Raw genomic sequence first — 15,384 nt, forward strand, 5'->3', positions numbered from 1 at the left:
TTGATAGCAATACAGTCAAACCATCTTTTACGCTTGAAGTCAAATGGGGAAAATATATTACAATGTGTTATTTGTCAAAAAGTCTTATGCAAAATTAAGATAATTTATTTCAATACCAAGCACAGATTTTAATTTGCATTTATTAATTTTACATTAATTATCACATCAAATAAATCCCTCTTATTTGCTCTACTATAAATACAATCACAAGAGCAGTAAATTTTAGTATATTACCTGGGATAAAGTTTTCAAAGGTAAAAATTTTGGGAAACCCCGATTTTTATCTGAGCTAGACAAAAGCAATTTAAAACTCAATCACCCTGCTGCTTATTGGGGTCACTGAATTAGGAGATAAAGATGTATTCCATTAGTACCATGCTGATTATACCAGACGTAATGCTCTTGGCTCAAAGCATAATAGTCAACTTCTCACTCTGCAGCTCATTAACAATGCCTATAAGCCAGGTCTACCCGTATAATTCCAAAAACTGCTATCACAAGCACTAGTTCATTCCCATCAGTTTTTTCAAAGTTAGGAGCACAAGTGTGGGAGTGCCAGCTATTAACACTGTTTATGAGACAGTGTTCATGATACCTACTTTTGAGAAATATTATGATGGGATATTTTTAAATATTATCTAATAGCTCATTTATTCTAGGGCTCTCAGCTCCATGATGAAGTTGACCTTGTTTAGAAAATATATAGCTTATAGAATAAAGAAGGAACAAGTGCCCACTCATTTGAAGATATTTGCTTTGGGGAAAAAAGTACATTGTTATTTGTGTATTATATAGCACCAAATATATTGCCAGCACAACAGCATGCACTTGAAATAGCCATAGTGTTAGCAGGCTTGCCCTTTGCTACCCAGTTTAACTACTTTAAAGTATTTCCTACTAAATATTTTTTACTTTAGCAATATTGATAAGAGCTGGTGATTTTCTCTTAAACTAGGTCAGGATAAAACGTTGAACACGTATGTGCTCAGTGCTACTGTGAATTGTCAAAAAGCACCATGGCCTTGTTTTGCTAGCAAGCAGGTTTATGAGTTCTAGCTATGGTGACCATATATATTATTTTTAAGGAAATATTGGACATTTCCTCCCTCCCCGCTGCAAGTCAGTGGCCAAACCAGTGGCCCCAATGCAATCCCACCACCCAAGGGGGCCAAAGCGATGGTGCCCAAGTTACACACCTGTTCTAGCTGCACAGGTGCAGGGCAAGAGGGGGGGTATGCTGGGGAAGGTCTAGGTGGGACAGAGCCAGCCAGGACCAAAGTCTCTGGGCAGAGCCTGGAGCCCACAGTCACCCTTCGCCCCAAACACAGGTCTCTGGCAGCTGGGTGGGCAGGAGGACCCCCAGTCCCCTCATGGCAAGGGTCTGAGCCAGCCCACCCCCACCCCTCTTGGGCAAGCCCTCCCCCCCATCTGGGATCCACATGGTGGCAGCTCCTCCCTGGTCCCGACTCTGCTGGGCTGCAAGTGGGTGAACTTGTTTGCTACACCCATGAGAGCAGCCTGCGCTTACAGCAGCACTCTCCCTCCACCCTGCCGCACCGCAGCTGATCCCTACCCCAGGCAGGAGGAGTGGTGCCAAACCCAGCCCACCCCCTGCCTCCAGCCACTGCTCAGGAAGAGCCAGGCTAGGCAGTGTAGGTGGGACGGTGACAATCCAAGACCTTTGGTTCAATTTTCAGGGCTGTCAGGACAGCCTACAAAATCCGGGACTGTCCCAGCCAAACTGGAACGTATGGTCACCCCAGTTCTGAGTAATAGTCTTTCTGTGGGCAGTGTAAGGGCATTTCTTGGATCAAGCAGGTCACATTTTATGTATAATAGTAGTAGGCACATTCTCTGTACTGTGTTATTTAAAGACTGGCAATCAAAACTGTAAGAGGTTATTAGAATGTTTCCTGGGTTTTTCATGGCATACTTGCTTTTGAAATTGAAAGACAAGCACACTGTTGTGTCGGTTTGAAGTTCTGGTTGCGATTAAAAAAATAACAATGCTTTGATTCTGGTAGTAAAAGATTCTTTAGTTCCTGCAGTCATTCAGAAACATTGCAGAGTATTGGGGTCTGCAGTCCATGTGGCATGCAGCTCCTCACCCTCCAGAAGTTGGACAGCCATGGCCTCCCACAAAGAAGCTTATGAGAACACACAATGAGGATTTATGACATAAATTACCATATTTACTCAAACCTAAGATGACCCAGAATGTAAGACTGATAATTAGATTCTATACATGGAAAAATTATAAATTCTAATATAATAAAGGGCTTAGTCTGTCTGTGTGTCTGTCTGTCTATAACACTTTTGGCCAAGAGTTCATGTGCCGCCAAGATGGTGGGCGGCAATTGGCCGCTTGGGTCCAACTTGGAATCACTGTTGTGGAAGTTTGTGGTGGTGTCGGCAGCAAACACGCAGCAGATGACCAAACAATGGGGTTTCCCCATGCCACCCTGCCTGAGAGTGAAGGGGGCGATCATAGTGGCAGCACCCCACCACCACCTGTCCCTGATGCTCCCCAGATCAACTGGCAGAGAGGGAGGGGATGTGAGTGGGGTGGGGAAAGGTAAAAGGGGGGGTCATGGTAGCAGCTGTTGTCAGGGCCAGGTGGTAGGCAGGGAGGGAAGGGAGAGGGAAGAAGGCCCCCAGCAACAGCCACCAGGGAAGGGGAGGCAGCAGCAGGGAGGAGGCTGTGTGGGCCCAGATGGGGGGAGATGAAGGGGGGGGTCATGTTGGTGGCTCTTGCTAGGGCCAGGCATCACAGTGGCAGTGCCTCCTCTGTCTACCATCCAGCCCTGACAACAGCCAGCAGGGAGGGGGAGGCAGCAGGGAGGGGAAGGGAGGTTAGGGGGAATCCCTGCTGCAAGGCGGAGGCAGGCCAGAGGAGGGAGCCCCTGCGCCAGAGGCTAGAGAAGGAGGCAGTGGCAGGAGTCTTTACATGGCTGGCCCCAAAGGGTGAGCGGGGGGGCATGGGGAGGGCGATATAAACACTGAAATCCATCATTCCTGATGGGTAATTAGTCGGTTTGTTATAATTTTCCATTTATAGAATCTAATTACTGGTGGATCATCTGTAATTCTTCCTCCCCCATTGCTGCAGTGTGGCAGATAGGAAGATCATGCTTCTGTCTACTCCCTGCCTGCCCCTTCTCCCCTCTCCCTCAGTCTCTCCACTCTTCCCTCTCCCCAGCTTACCCTTGCTCTGTGCTGGCAGGCTCTGCCTCCATTCTAGCCTGGGGCACTGAGCACAGATGAGGCACTGAGCCTGGTCCCCATAGCACATGTGCAACCTGTACACCACTGCTATGAGTCTGGGCTGGGGCCATGCTCAGTGCCCCAGGCTACAGTGTGCATGGAGCCTGAGGGCAGAGTAAATGTAAGTGGGGGAAGGAGAGGAGCAGGTGGGAGAGCAGAGGCTGCATGGGGCTGGGGGAGATGGGGAGAACAGGTTGCAGTAGAAAGATGGCAGGGGTGTGGGGGAGCAGACAGCAGCTGCAGCTGTAGCCCTGACCCCAGAAAGGGGCTGGAGTCACAGCAGCCACCTGCCCCACCTCCCACCCCACTGCCCTTGTACATAATTCTAAGACAAGAGGCATCCCCCGGTATTAAATGGGAGAAAAGCACCTCATCTTAGAATCAAGTAAATACAGTATATTAAAAAAGATAAGATTTTAGATTCTTGGAGAAATGCATCCAAGTGAAGCTAGCTTTCATAAGACAGGTGTGTTTATTTTTAATTATAAAAATTAAGTGAATGCTTACCTGTAACCTTGCCTTCCCACCATATACATACGCTTGAGTACCATTTATTTGTGAACTGCTTTTCAATTCAAGAGAATCCTAAGAATCATGCCCTTAATCACATAAGAACTTCCACTTAGGACAATAGTAGGATGAAAATGCACTATACTCATTTACTAGATGCAGTTTCATTTCAGTGAAATGGCTCAGATGTTCTAAGTTTCAAATTAATATTAATTTCATCTCAATTTCCCCAAATTGTTAAGTTAGAATTAACCAGAATACCAATCAATTCCCATCCTCAGATGGGCAAGGCTTTTTTGTGCCATTGGGTGGCCTTCCTCATGGCCTTTGGAAGAGAACCTAAAGCCTGAAAGCTCATCCAACTTAAATCTCCTAACTATACAATTGGAACAGTAAGATTCAAAAAACCCTGCCTCTCACCATTCTCTACATTTCCTGGACCACCCCACCAATTAAGTACAATACAGTAAACTAGAGGCAATCCCTTCCCATCCACCAACTATTTTCCAGGTCACAAACTTCTCACAAACCCGTTTTAGTTTCTACTCCCATTATGTCCTTCACTTAGCAGTTTATCAGCTGTTATAAAGGATGGTTAAATTTTACTTCTCAAACATATTGTATTTACTTACATACCACACACAAACCTTTCCTCCCCAAAATCAGACCCCCACATTGGGTTTCATCTCTTCAGCAAGGAAGATGAGTTTCTGCCTGGAACAGAAGCATCTTACTTTGATACTTGCTCCAAAACCAACTGTCCAGCAGCAGCAGTGGCATTTCTATTCAGGCAGCTCAAGGAATCAATTGTCTTAATGTCTTATTGTTCTTCATTCCACAGATGTTACCCTTTATAATGGTCTTGATGTTCTGCTAATTAAGCTAACCTTTCTTCCAGCAATTTTGCTAGCTATTCCCTATCTCTCTTCTCCCATTTCAGCCTTACAGACTGTTCTTAGTTCCTTTCAAAATTGCAGATCCACCCATTCAGACTCGTCCTCAGCAGCAGCTAGGATTTCATGTTTTGCTTAAGCAGAAAAGGGAAGGTGATCGAAGATTAGGTTTAGTGCCTGCTCTGTGTGTGTACACAACTCTGGAACACTCCCCCCGGCCCCCAAACACTGTTCTGCTTTCCCAAAAAAACAAGATCTCTTATTGGGAGCATGTGGTACGTGAGAAAATATGGTACTCAAAACATGGCTACCATTCTTTCACCCCCAAGTTTCACACTCAAAATTTTCTTGTGAGCATTAATTATGAGCTCACTGAAGCAGCTTTGGGCTCAGCTCACTGGCTTCTGTGGATCCATTTTTTGCATACCCAAGTCTCCCCAAACATTGCATCAGAGCCTAAATATTTATATTAGACTGTTAAGTCCATTAGGTAGTAAAGATTATGAACTACAAAACTAAGCTTAAGTCTATCTCAACTCTAACTCAGGGGCTAAGTACAGACGGCCAAAAAGCCCATGACTGAATTGATTCAATCTTCACAGGTTAGTCTAAACCACGTAGATTGAACTGATAAGTGAACAGACGTTGACTTTTAACTCAAAAAATGCAGCCACATGCCTGCAGCATGCCTCACTGCTTTTCTGGAGCAGACAGCTTGGGTCAAGGATAGCCCGACCACTCTGCAAGGAAGGGTTCCAAGGAGAGGTGCAAAGCATCCTGGAATGCTGAGGGACTGTGAGTTAACTTGAACCTGGAGGGGATCTGGGACAGAAGTTAAATAAACTGATTTAACCTAAACCAGTTCAGTCTGATACTGCCTGCATCCAGGTTCATCTTACATGGATTTTGACCATGCTGAAAACAGTTTATATGTACACTGAACTTCTGTTGTTATAAATTTGAACTGGTTTCAGACCATCACTTATACTGGTTTATGTGCAATTCCTAGCTCTAGCCTGGGTAATTTAACTTCTAACCCTATTCTTAGTAAACTCCTAGAGATGACAGCTGTTATACAGCAATGGTTAATTCATCTTACATGTAGCTGTTATAAGTAGCTATCAGGAAGAAAAACAATAATTGCTTGATGATGCAGGTAAGATATAATTTGAATATCCATTAGTAAGTTGCTTAAATGTAGTTTAAATCAAATCTAATAGCAGTAATTTTATAAAAACCATATGCTTAGCAAGTGCGATATTCCAGTATTATCACCAGGACTTAAGCCATTATGCTTCTCGGTTCTGCAGATCAAATTCACAAGTGTTTATCATAGTACATTCACAGTAAACTTAATCAAAGTCATTTTCATAATGAAATTAGGTAGTTTCACTGTTTTATGTATGCATCTAGGTGTATGAATTACCTGGCATACACTCTGAGTAGAGGAAATTTCTAATTATACTTACTATATTAATGCCATTATGCAATTTTCCATTATAATTTAAATACCTTAAAATAGTTCATGGAAATGGTTCATAAGACACAAAAAATACATTAAAATAACTAATGCAGGTTATTAACTTTGAATCTAGACTTCTCTGTACAGGTCACAGCCGTATATATTGGTATGTTTCAACTTTAAAATTATTGGAAAACTGTAACAAATACTTCTCATTAGTAACTTTGATTAGGAGCTAAAACTAGCAATATGGTTTCTATTAGGTAGCATAAGTGTTCTTACCACACTATTCTAATTCATAAGGGTATATGAGTACCATCATTAGGGCTTGGCAAGGCTAGAATATGTCTCCCAAAAGGCATATAAAGATACATAGTTTAGCAAATTTAAGAGACTAGCAAGACATATTTCATATTATCTCCTTATAACATGTGCCAAAGGATGTGAACTGCAACAGGAATTTTTTCCTCTGAAGCGATTTAATAATTAAAGCTGTTTTGGAAACACTGTTTTGGAATGTCACCTAGCTTTCATCTTGTAACAATCCAATATTAAAATTAAAGCCCACAAACAAGTTGGATGTAAACATATAAAAATAGCACGTGGCCTGCACAACAAAAGGGAACAAATACCAATAATCTCTCTGGAAAACATATGGTGTTAACTCTTTCTCCACAAGAAAATAAATTCATACTAATCTGCTGTTGAAGGAAGCATCAAGTATAAAGTCTACTTTTTTGTGCACGTTCACTAATAAAAATGTATTTAAGAGAATAAGAACCCCTTCCCCTCCCCCATTCAATAGCCTAGGAACAAAGGACACTCAACTTTAGCCATACCCCATTCTAGAAAGCATAAAACTGAATTCCTAGTTCTAGGAATCTAACACACTCAGATCACAAACAATCCCAACATTTCAGTGAAACCACCTACATATCTTCCTGGACTAGGGCTTGAGCCTTTAGAGAAACAGATCTACTGTAGATATGCAATATCTGGATATGAACCCAAGACTGAAGATTAAAGACCAAACATCTTTCTCACTTTCCTTGCTAAATTCTCTGTTGTTTGGTCAGCTTGTATGCGGTTACATGTGCTTATTTAGAAGTTTTAGTATACATATTTTGTCTTAGGAGTGAAATATATATCACAACTACTGCAAGAAACATGGAAATATTCTGAAATAATATGTGAATTCTGCATTTGTTGCAAGTGGTTTACAATAGAAGTACTTCATTGTTTTAAAATAGGATGACTACAAATATCCCAGGAAGAGTAAAATGTCTTCAAACAGGAACCTATTTTCAAATATTTGGATTTTTCACTAGTAAGAGGACCCCAGGAGGCCTCTCCTGGCTCCTTTGATATAGAGCATACATGAACCATATAGTGGCAAACAAAAATGCTACCTATGAAGCCTAAATGTTAAGATTAAACAATGTTGGCTGGAGAAAACTGCCTTGACCACCGTTTATATTGTCAAAGCTCCAGAGTGGGTGAAATGCAAGCAACAAGCCTGGTATAAGGCTGCTGAAGTATGCAGGGAATAATACAAGGGTCAAGGACCCAAGTCATAGTACCATATCAGAGGTAAAAATGGCAAGACCCAATAATTGCAGAGCATTCAGAAGGACAAGTGCAGGTAGCTTTTAAGTACTGTAACTACAATCTAATGGAGATTTGTAAGAACCTTTTTGAAAGTGTCCACGGATTTTCAGGTCACACAAAGGAGAACTTTTAGTTAGAGAGGCCTTTTATATTTCTATAAAGTAGTAACAACATTCATCTGACAAATGCGACTGCCCTAAATGCATGATTGCAAGTTACATTTTCCTCTCTCACATTAGTGAGAGTCAAGAATAAGACAGTAAATAATATTCAGTCCAGATACCTGCACTGAAAACAGAGATTGAGTTTTTCACTAGTAAATAACACAAGAATATTCTATTGGCTGAGGATACAAAATTAAAAAAAAGTGGTGTTTACGACAAAATTCAGTATTATTTAAGGCCCTATTATCCAGGAAGGGGGACTAAATAATTTTAAAGTAAACAGAAATGCAAGTTTTATGTTGCTGAACATTTGGAGCAAGCGACTGATATTAGCAGCAGGACTTTATTCCACAAAAGTAATGACATCAGACACTTCAAGTTTCAGACATTTATTAAGCCCCAACAAGCTACTCTCCAATACATGATTAAAGTGCAGTGTGAGGCAAACTTAATTAACATTTCCTGGATGATTAAGTATATCACTTGTGCGGACAGCTTCAGGAAGACCTCTGGTTCTGGGCAGCTTGTAAAGGGAGAATATCCTTCAGAAGTCAGGACGCTCCTTTTTCAGTTTACTGTAGTCAAGATTAACCGCGAGGAACTAAAAGAAAAAAAAGAGGAGCGTTCATCAGAAATTGACTTGAGTGCACACACACTGAAAAGTTCAAATTAAAGCAAGAAGAGAGATTAGATATGTAAGCTATTACTCATTTCTTTAAAATATTTACTGTAGTCAAGTGGACAGATTTTTATTAGATCTTTGTGCTCTTAAATAAGCCTGTAATTTGGAAATCCTGAAGGTTTAGGTTTTCTTTTTTTAATCATTTCCTTGTTTTATTTTGCTACAAGAACCTTCAAATTATTTTACCTGGAAAAAAGCAAGCTAGTAGTTCTACAGTTGTGGCCTACTAAGAATCTCTAGAACCCACTCTTCCTGTCCCTAGGATTAAGGCCTTTGCAAATAAAAAATACAGCAAATTTGGAAGAGGTAGAAGGTTGTCTTGCTTTCCTTTATAAACATGCAAGGACGCAGCTAAAAAGATCCAATCAATTATTCAGGGGTTAACTTTAAATGGGGGAAATAATTTATTATTTCCTCCTTTTGAGATTTAAACTTATTGACAACTACTGTAAGTGTTTTTGTTAATGTATTATAAGCACATAAAACGAGGGATGATTTTTGTAATTGTAATATCCTTAATACATGTGAGGATTTGTTATGGAATGAAAATAAGGCAGGGAAAGAAGGAGGAAGGAATGGCTGGTACAGAAATCATTCGAAGCATGATTTAGAGAAGTTGTAAAACACAGGATGGTACCACACAGAAGTTTCATTTGGTCTTTCAGCTTCCATTGTAAAGGCTAAATCCAGTAACAAGTCAGCCAAGCACAACAACTTCAGAGTTCTGGCCAAGTGCGCCCTCCAGGTAAAACATGTTTAAGAATGTAAAACTGAGTTAGATAGTAAGCACATTTTATTGCAACTGAAAAAGTGAACAAGAGCAGCAGCAGTAACCCTTACAGTTAAAAGGGTATTATACTACTCATTCTGCACCTTGATATTATTCAACCTAAAATTACAGGTGAAGCCCTCCAGGCTTTTTCTTTGCCCAAAGGTTTTTTGTAAGAAGTCAGAATAAGTAATTCAGCTCTTGAGTACAAAAGTGAAAAGCTGCAACCAAAAAGACTTAATAGTCCTAGAACCTAAAAAAATGGGAATAAGAGCCAAAAATCTGAATAATATGTTAAGTTTTTTTTCAAACAAGAAAAAACATACTCAGCAATTTTTGTCAAAAGACTAAGTATCAAATCATGCTTCAGAGTCTTCACAGAGGTCTTGCCAATTATACAGACAGACTTGTGCCTGTGCAGAGCCCACTGATTTGGATGGCATGACTGAGGGTTCTGCCAGTTCAAATTAGCTCAGAGCAGGGGTCAGCAACAGAAGGCCCGCAGACCAAAATTGAGCCTGTGAAGAGCTTAGCTCCATCCACGAAGGCCTGATTTGGTGATGGCAGGAGGAAGCAGATTATAGCCTCATGTTCTGTACCTCACTGCTAACTTTGCTGGGCAAAGTTCATCAGGGTTTTAAGCAGCACCCAGTATGCTGGGGAAAGGGGGGGGGCAGAGCAGGGAAAAGACTGGAGTAGCAGGGGATTGGCAGTCCATGGCAGCAGCATGGTCACAAGCATCCAGTCTGCTGCTTTAAATGGTTACCAACCTCTGTCTTAACAGGACTGGGATCCATGGCTGATTTTTTAACTGCATAGTTGTACATACACAATTCATTTTTGCAGTTTAAAAAGAAGAAGTGAAAAAGGTTAAGTCTGGAACTATAAAATATAAACTGAATGAAACCATTTTATCTATTGAAGTCATTTTTAAGCAGAAGCCAATCTTAGGAAATTAATGCTACATAAATACTGTAACTACAGCTTTCAGTTCTGTTTCTAGTATAATCTTTGAATTCTGCATCTTAATATTGCAGACATACAAACCTTCCTCAATCAATTTTCCTCAAGAACTGTTTTAAAGGAAAAAAATGTTTTTCTTTACATTGGCTAGTAAGTTCCTCACATAATTGCTAGTCAATATTATGCTATCACCCCCTCCTTCATTCAGTTTCCACAGTGCGCAGAATTGCTTTAGTTACACCACTGGAAAATACTGAGGGTAAACGAAACCAAATATGGTCAACATTGAAGTTTCTGTTGCTTGTACCAGGACAGGCTGGGAATACTATTCAAAGTCATGCTATTTAAAGAGAAGAACAACTTACGCCATGCTATTAATATCAAATAAAAAGAAAGCACATCTACACAAGATGTTTACTGCACAGTTGACTAATTAGCTCTGTGGTAAATATCTGGGTGTCTACATGTGTGCCTCTATTAGGCTGAAGTAAACTTAAAATTTACGCTGCAGCAGGACAGTACTTGTAAATACAACTACCATGTACATACCTGCTGTGGGATAGAAAAAAGGCAGCAGTGCGCATGTAGACACCACTTAAGCTAATAGGTAGGTTATTGCTACATATTAATAGGCACCTGTAGACATGCCCAGGGAACGTGAGTTTGGTTCATCTAGAAGACAATTATTAAGCACACGGATGATAAAGAATAATATAATGTTGAATGCAGTCATACAAAAGTTTCAATATTAGTTGTTTTCTTTTAGTAAGCATAGGAAAATGCTGAATGCTATACTGAAAATAGTGACCATATGCATTTGGTTCTGGTTAATTTAATTTCTGTTACCAGTCTTCATTACCCCTTAGTAAGTTAAATAGCCCCAGAATCCACTACTACTATCAAAGCAACCCTGAAGGAGAATGCCTTGTTTTCCAAAGCTTGTTTAGCTTTATCCCAACCACATAGCTGGCCCAATTAAAAAAGGATAACCCACAAAAATCCTTGCTTCACTACTATCATAAGGAACTTTCTAGATGCAAGTAAGCTAAGAAATAATATTTTGCATCTACAGGACAGTGCTGAAGGCACTTTATAAAACTAATCATAACACCTGTGCAAAATGAACATTCCAGACATTGTACTATTAGTTAAAGCTAGATTTATCTCATGCTATGCTTTGGGGATCCAAAGGAAAAAAAACCTGGTAACACCAAAAACTTTTGGGCCCATTCAACAACATAGGAAAGATTGAGAACTCTTCCTTCCAAGCATACTGCTTATCCCATCTAAGTGGCTTGTTTTGTAAATCTTGGGAATGCTTTACCTTCAAGCTATGCCTACAGTCCCAAAGTTCAAAAATAAAAGAAACGAGAGGTAGATATTACATGCAACATCATTAAATAAACTTTAATTTGTACAAAATATTGGGATCTTGGGTCCTTCAAAAAAACCCCTGAGAATATTGCAAAAGATTTCCTGTCCTCTGACAGAGTACATGCTGTATTGTTAAATCAAAATAGCATAGTTCAACTGTATGTACTTATTTATCAGCAACACTTTAAGACGGTTTTGGGGTCACTTTTAAGTTTAGTGAAACCTCTCTGCCTTGCCTAGAACTGGCACCTATTAAGTGCCAGTAATGTGCCCTCCCACCTCTCACAGGCATATTTAGCCATTTGACCACTACTGTTCTGTGGGAGGAAACTGGAAACCTGTTAACAACAGCAAAGTAAACAAAGCAATACTTAAAACTCAACCTGCTCCAACCCTAAGCTTACTTTGTCCAAATAAACAAGGTAACATTCTGGCAGGGAGTCAGCCAGTCAGTCTGTCTTATTTTAATCCTTAATTTTGCCTAATTCAGCTTTCCAATTCAACCCACTATTTGTTTTTAGGGCCAAACAAGCCCAGAACAGAAGAGTAAGTAAACTTCCTCCTCCTTAACCCATCTCTCTATAATTAATAGCTCAATAATATCAGGGATCTCTGAAATAAATACCAGATGGCAGGTACCATGCATATGCAACATCCTGTTTTCTAAAAGCATCTTACTTTGTACTGGTCAGTGGGACCCAGTTTGTTCCAAGGTTCAGGGTTATTTTTTTTGTCCCAGCTGTCAGAAAGAGAGAGAAAAGTGTCAGAACATAGAGTGATCAGCTATGCCACTGTTAGAAGAAACAAGATCAAGATATGTTGATGATCACAATCATTTCTTTTGTTCGATGGCTGTGGAGCACAGTCACTGCTTTATCTTCATTGCAGCACCAGCCACCATCAGCACAACACGTTATTACATCAACAGATCGTGTGGCTCCCAGAAGCAACCATCACAAGCTGTTTTGCCACCGTGGAAAACAGCCCATCTTTTGGCTCAGAGATCAAGTAAGATCAAGTGCAGGGGACATCCAACTCCTAAGACCTCCAGGCTTGGGACTACACGAAGGATGCCTGCCAACGGATTTGGAAGTATCTGAGAGTTTGGGATAGAGGCTGCTTGCCAGCTGTAGGGCCACACATGGTGCTTCGAACAATCGAGTTCTGCCAGCTCAATCCATACAGCTTTTGGAACTATCATGTTCGGCTCAATCAGTTTGATTTAAAACCGATTTAGATAATTTGACCTGAAGCACAATATACAGTATAGGGGGGAGGAGTCTCCAAGGCAGGAACCCGACCCCTCCAGGCCAGGCCCAAAGCGGGCACAGCCTGCGGAGAAGGCGTGGAGCCTGGATGAGGGGGTGATACGTGCAGCACCTACCAGACGTCGGGACTGAAGACTGCCAGGCGCAGGAGGTAGAGGCCCGCGCCGACAGCCCCGGATCCGATGAACAGGAAGAGCGGGAGCAACTGGGACACGAGGGAAGGACACGTTAGTGGCCGGAGGCTCCGCCCCCCCGCCCAGAGGGCGCCATAGCAACAGACGAGGGGAGGGGAGAGGCCGCAAGGCGCCCGCGGACCAGCCGCGCCCGGCCCCCGGGACCCACTACTCACGCTCGGGTGCCTGCGGGCGTGGCGGGCCATAAGGCTGAACATGGTGACGGCCTCGCGCTACACCGGAGTCAGTAGCCGTTACTCGCACGCTGTCACGTCCTCCTCCCGTCGCGGCCCAATGTCACCAGAGGCCCCCGACGCGCTCCGCCCCTGCAGCCGCCGCCCGGATGAAGCTGGCTGTGGGGCTGCCTGCGCCGGGCCGCCGCCGCCAGACCCAACACCCGCACCGTCTGCGCTGGAGTCGCTTGGGGTGGAACTCGGTTAGGCTGCCTCTGCGCAAGCTTGTCTTTCTGGGGCTTGCAGTCCTTATCGGGGAACAGGCACCAGGTGAGACACCCTCAGGGTGCGGGACGTAGGGCCCGAGGAGGAGACGGCGCGTGCCCGTGCCGGGGGAAGACGGGGCCGATGGTGCGTGTGCAGACTGAGTAGCGTGGTTGCGAGTGGGTACGAAGGGGGCCGCAAGGGAAGTACTCGGAGCTCGTTAGCGCAGCGCTGGGCTTAGAGTCTCCTGGTACTGTTGCTTCGTCTGTGTGTGTTTCTCCCCTTCTCCCTCGCTGTGCTTTACACTGGCAAAGAGGCAGTTAGCAGCCTTAGTCTGAAGGATTGTCTTCTAAGCTGCCTAAATCAGATGCAGGGTGCACCACAAATTTTGGGGCCCCCTCCAAGAGACATTTTGGGGGCCCCCCCTACCCCTAAGAAGCTGGGGGTGGCAGAGGATGGCGAGCAGCACACGTAGGGGGCCTTTTAGCTGCTGGGCCCCCTGCGGCCACAAGTTTCACAGGATAGGACCCGCTCGCCCAGTTCAGATGCATCAGCTAGTGTGACCCCATGTTCACAGCTGTATCTGATGAAGCCACCTGCTGCTTACGAAAAAGCTCATGCATCTCTGATGCAGTTTGTCTAGAAAGAGCATCTCAACTCTGTTCTTAACCTTTACAAGCCAATTAATCTCCCTCCCCCCCCAAGCTCTTAGTGGAAGGAATGGAGTAGGAAAACCCTAATCCTGCAAACACGTATACCCACACTTAGCATTTCTGCTGCCTATCCTGAGGTTCAAAAATCACCGAGTCTGCCCCAAAATCCCTTGTCCTAACAATCATAAGGGTTTGTTTGTTTATTTATTTCGTTAGCTCTGCAATAAATGAGAATTTCATTTTATTTTCCTATCTGGACCCTGAATCTGTAGGGTATGCTTGCGTCATACACAGTTCAATGGCACTGGTCTCCGTGCAAGAGATGGTATCCACCTCGTGGGCAGAGGGAAAAAGTTCCTTGCCACAAGAAACGCTGACTTGCTGAAGTGGGCTTTAAACTAGACAAGCCTGAGGGAGAGAGGGAAGATTCCACTGCTGGGCATAAATCCTTTGACCAAGAGGACCCAGAGGAGGATATATACATAGGGGACATCCAGATAACTACCAATGCCCACAGACACTTGCAGAAGGACAGAAGACCTGAGATGACTAGGGGTGAGCTCAGCTGTCTTTATGGGAATGCCAGAAGCGTGGGCAACAAACAGGATGTCACTCCTAGCAGATGAGGAATTTGACCTCATTGGATTGACAGGGACTTGCTGGGACAATACATATGACTTGGCAGTGGAGATTAAGGGCTACAGGTTTTATAGGAAGGACAGGGTTGGGAAGAAGGGTGGAGGGGTGGTTCTGCTTGCAGGTTACATTTGATGGCAGGGGGAAGTCCCTTGTGACCCTCTGGGGTGAGATACAAGGGGGCTTGGGAGAAGGGGATCTGATGGTAAGACTCTACTGTAGGCCTCCCTACCAAGAAGAGGACAGCAACCAGGTATTCTACAGCAACCTGACAGAAGCAGCCAGTACTAAAGACTTGATTGTCATGGGTGATTTCAACTACCCTGACATCTGTTGGGAAGACCATTCAGCCAGCTCCAGCAGATCAACCAACTTCTTAGCAACTATAGATGACCTATTCTTGACACAGGTTATGGAGGAGCCTAGGAGTAAAGCGACTCATAGATTTCATAGACATCAGGGACCTCGGGAGATCATCGAGTCCAGCCCCCTGCCCAAAGGGCAGGAAGTCAGCTGGGGTCATAGGAT

The 15,384-nt window shown here is 43.0% G+C and overlaps 1 protein-coding gene across 2 annotated transcripts; it reads right to left on the reverse strand.

Annotated features, from left to right (window-relative positions):
- Positions 1-7,848: 7,848 nt before the first annotated feature.
- Positions 7,849-13,457, reverse strand: NDUFA4 (NDUFA4, mitochondrial complex associated). Of its 2 annotated transcripts, none has more exons than XM_019533868.1 (4): positions 13,307-13,450; positions 13,074-13,162; positions 12,368-12,428; positions 7,849-8,502 (listed from the first exon to the last, which is right to left on the reverse strand). In XM_019533868.1, exons 1-4 carry the CDS (start codon positions 13,346-13,348, stop codon positions 8,446-8,448), a joined length of 249 nt encoding a protein of 82 aa, XP_019389413.1. In that variant the 5' UTR covers positions 13,349-13,450; the 3' UTR covers positions 7,849-8,445. The 2 variants fall into 2 exon arrangements, with proteins under 2 accessions (XP_019389413.1, XP_019389422.1); XM_019533877.1 differs by lacking the exon at positions 7,849-8,502 and adding an exon at positions 9,243-9,322 and having other exon boundaries at positions 13,307-13,457.
- Between the last annotated feature and the right edge of the window lie 1,927 nt (positions 13,458-15,384).

This window comes from Crocodylus porosus, unplaced genomic scaffold (genome assembly GCF_001723895.1).
Source record: "Crocodylus porosus isolate Cpor-Errol unplaced genomic scaffold, CroPor_comp1, whole genome shotgun sequence".
Classification (NCBI taxonomy): domain Eukaryota; kingdom Metazoa; phylum Chordata; order Crocodylia; family Crocodylidae; genus Crocodylus; species Crocodylus porosus.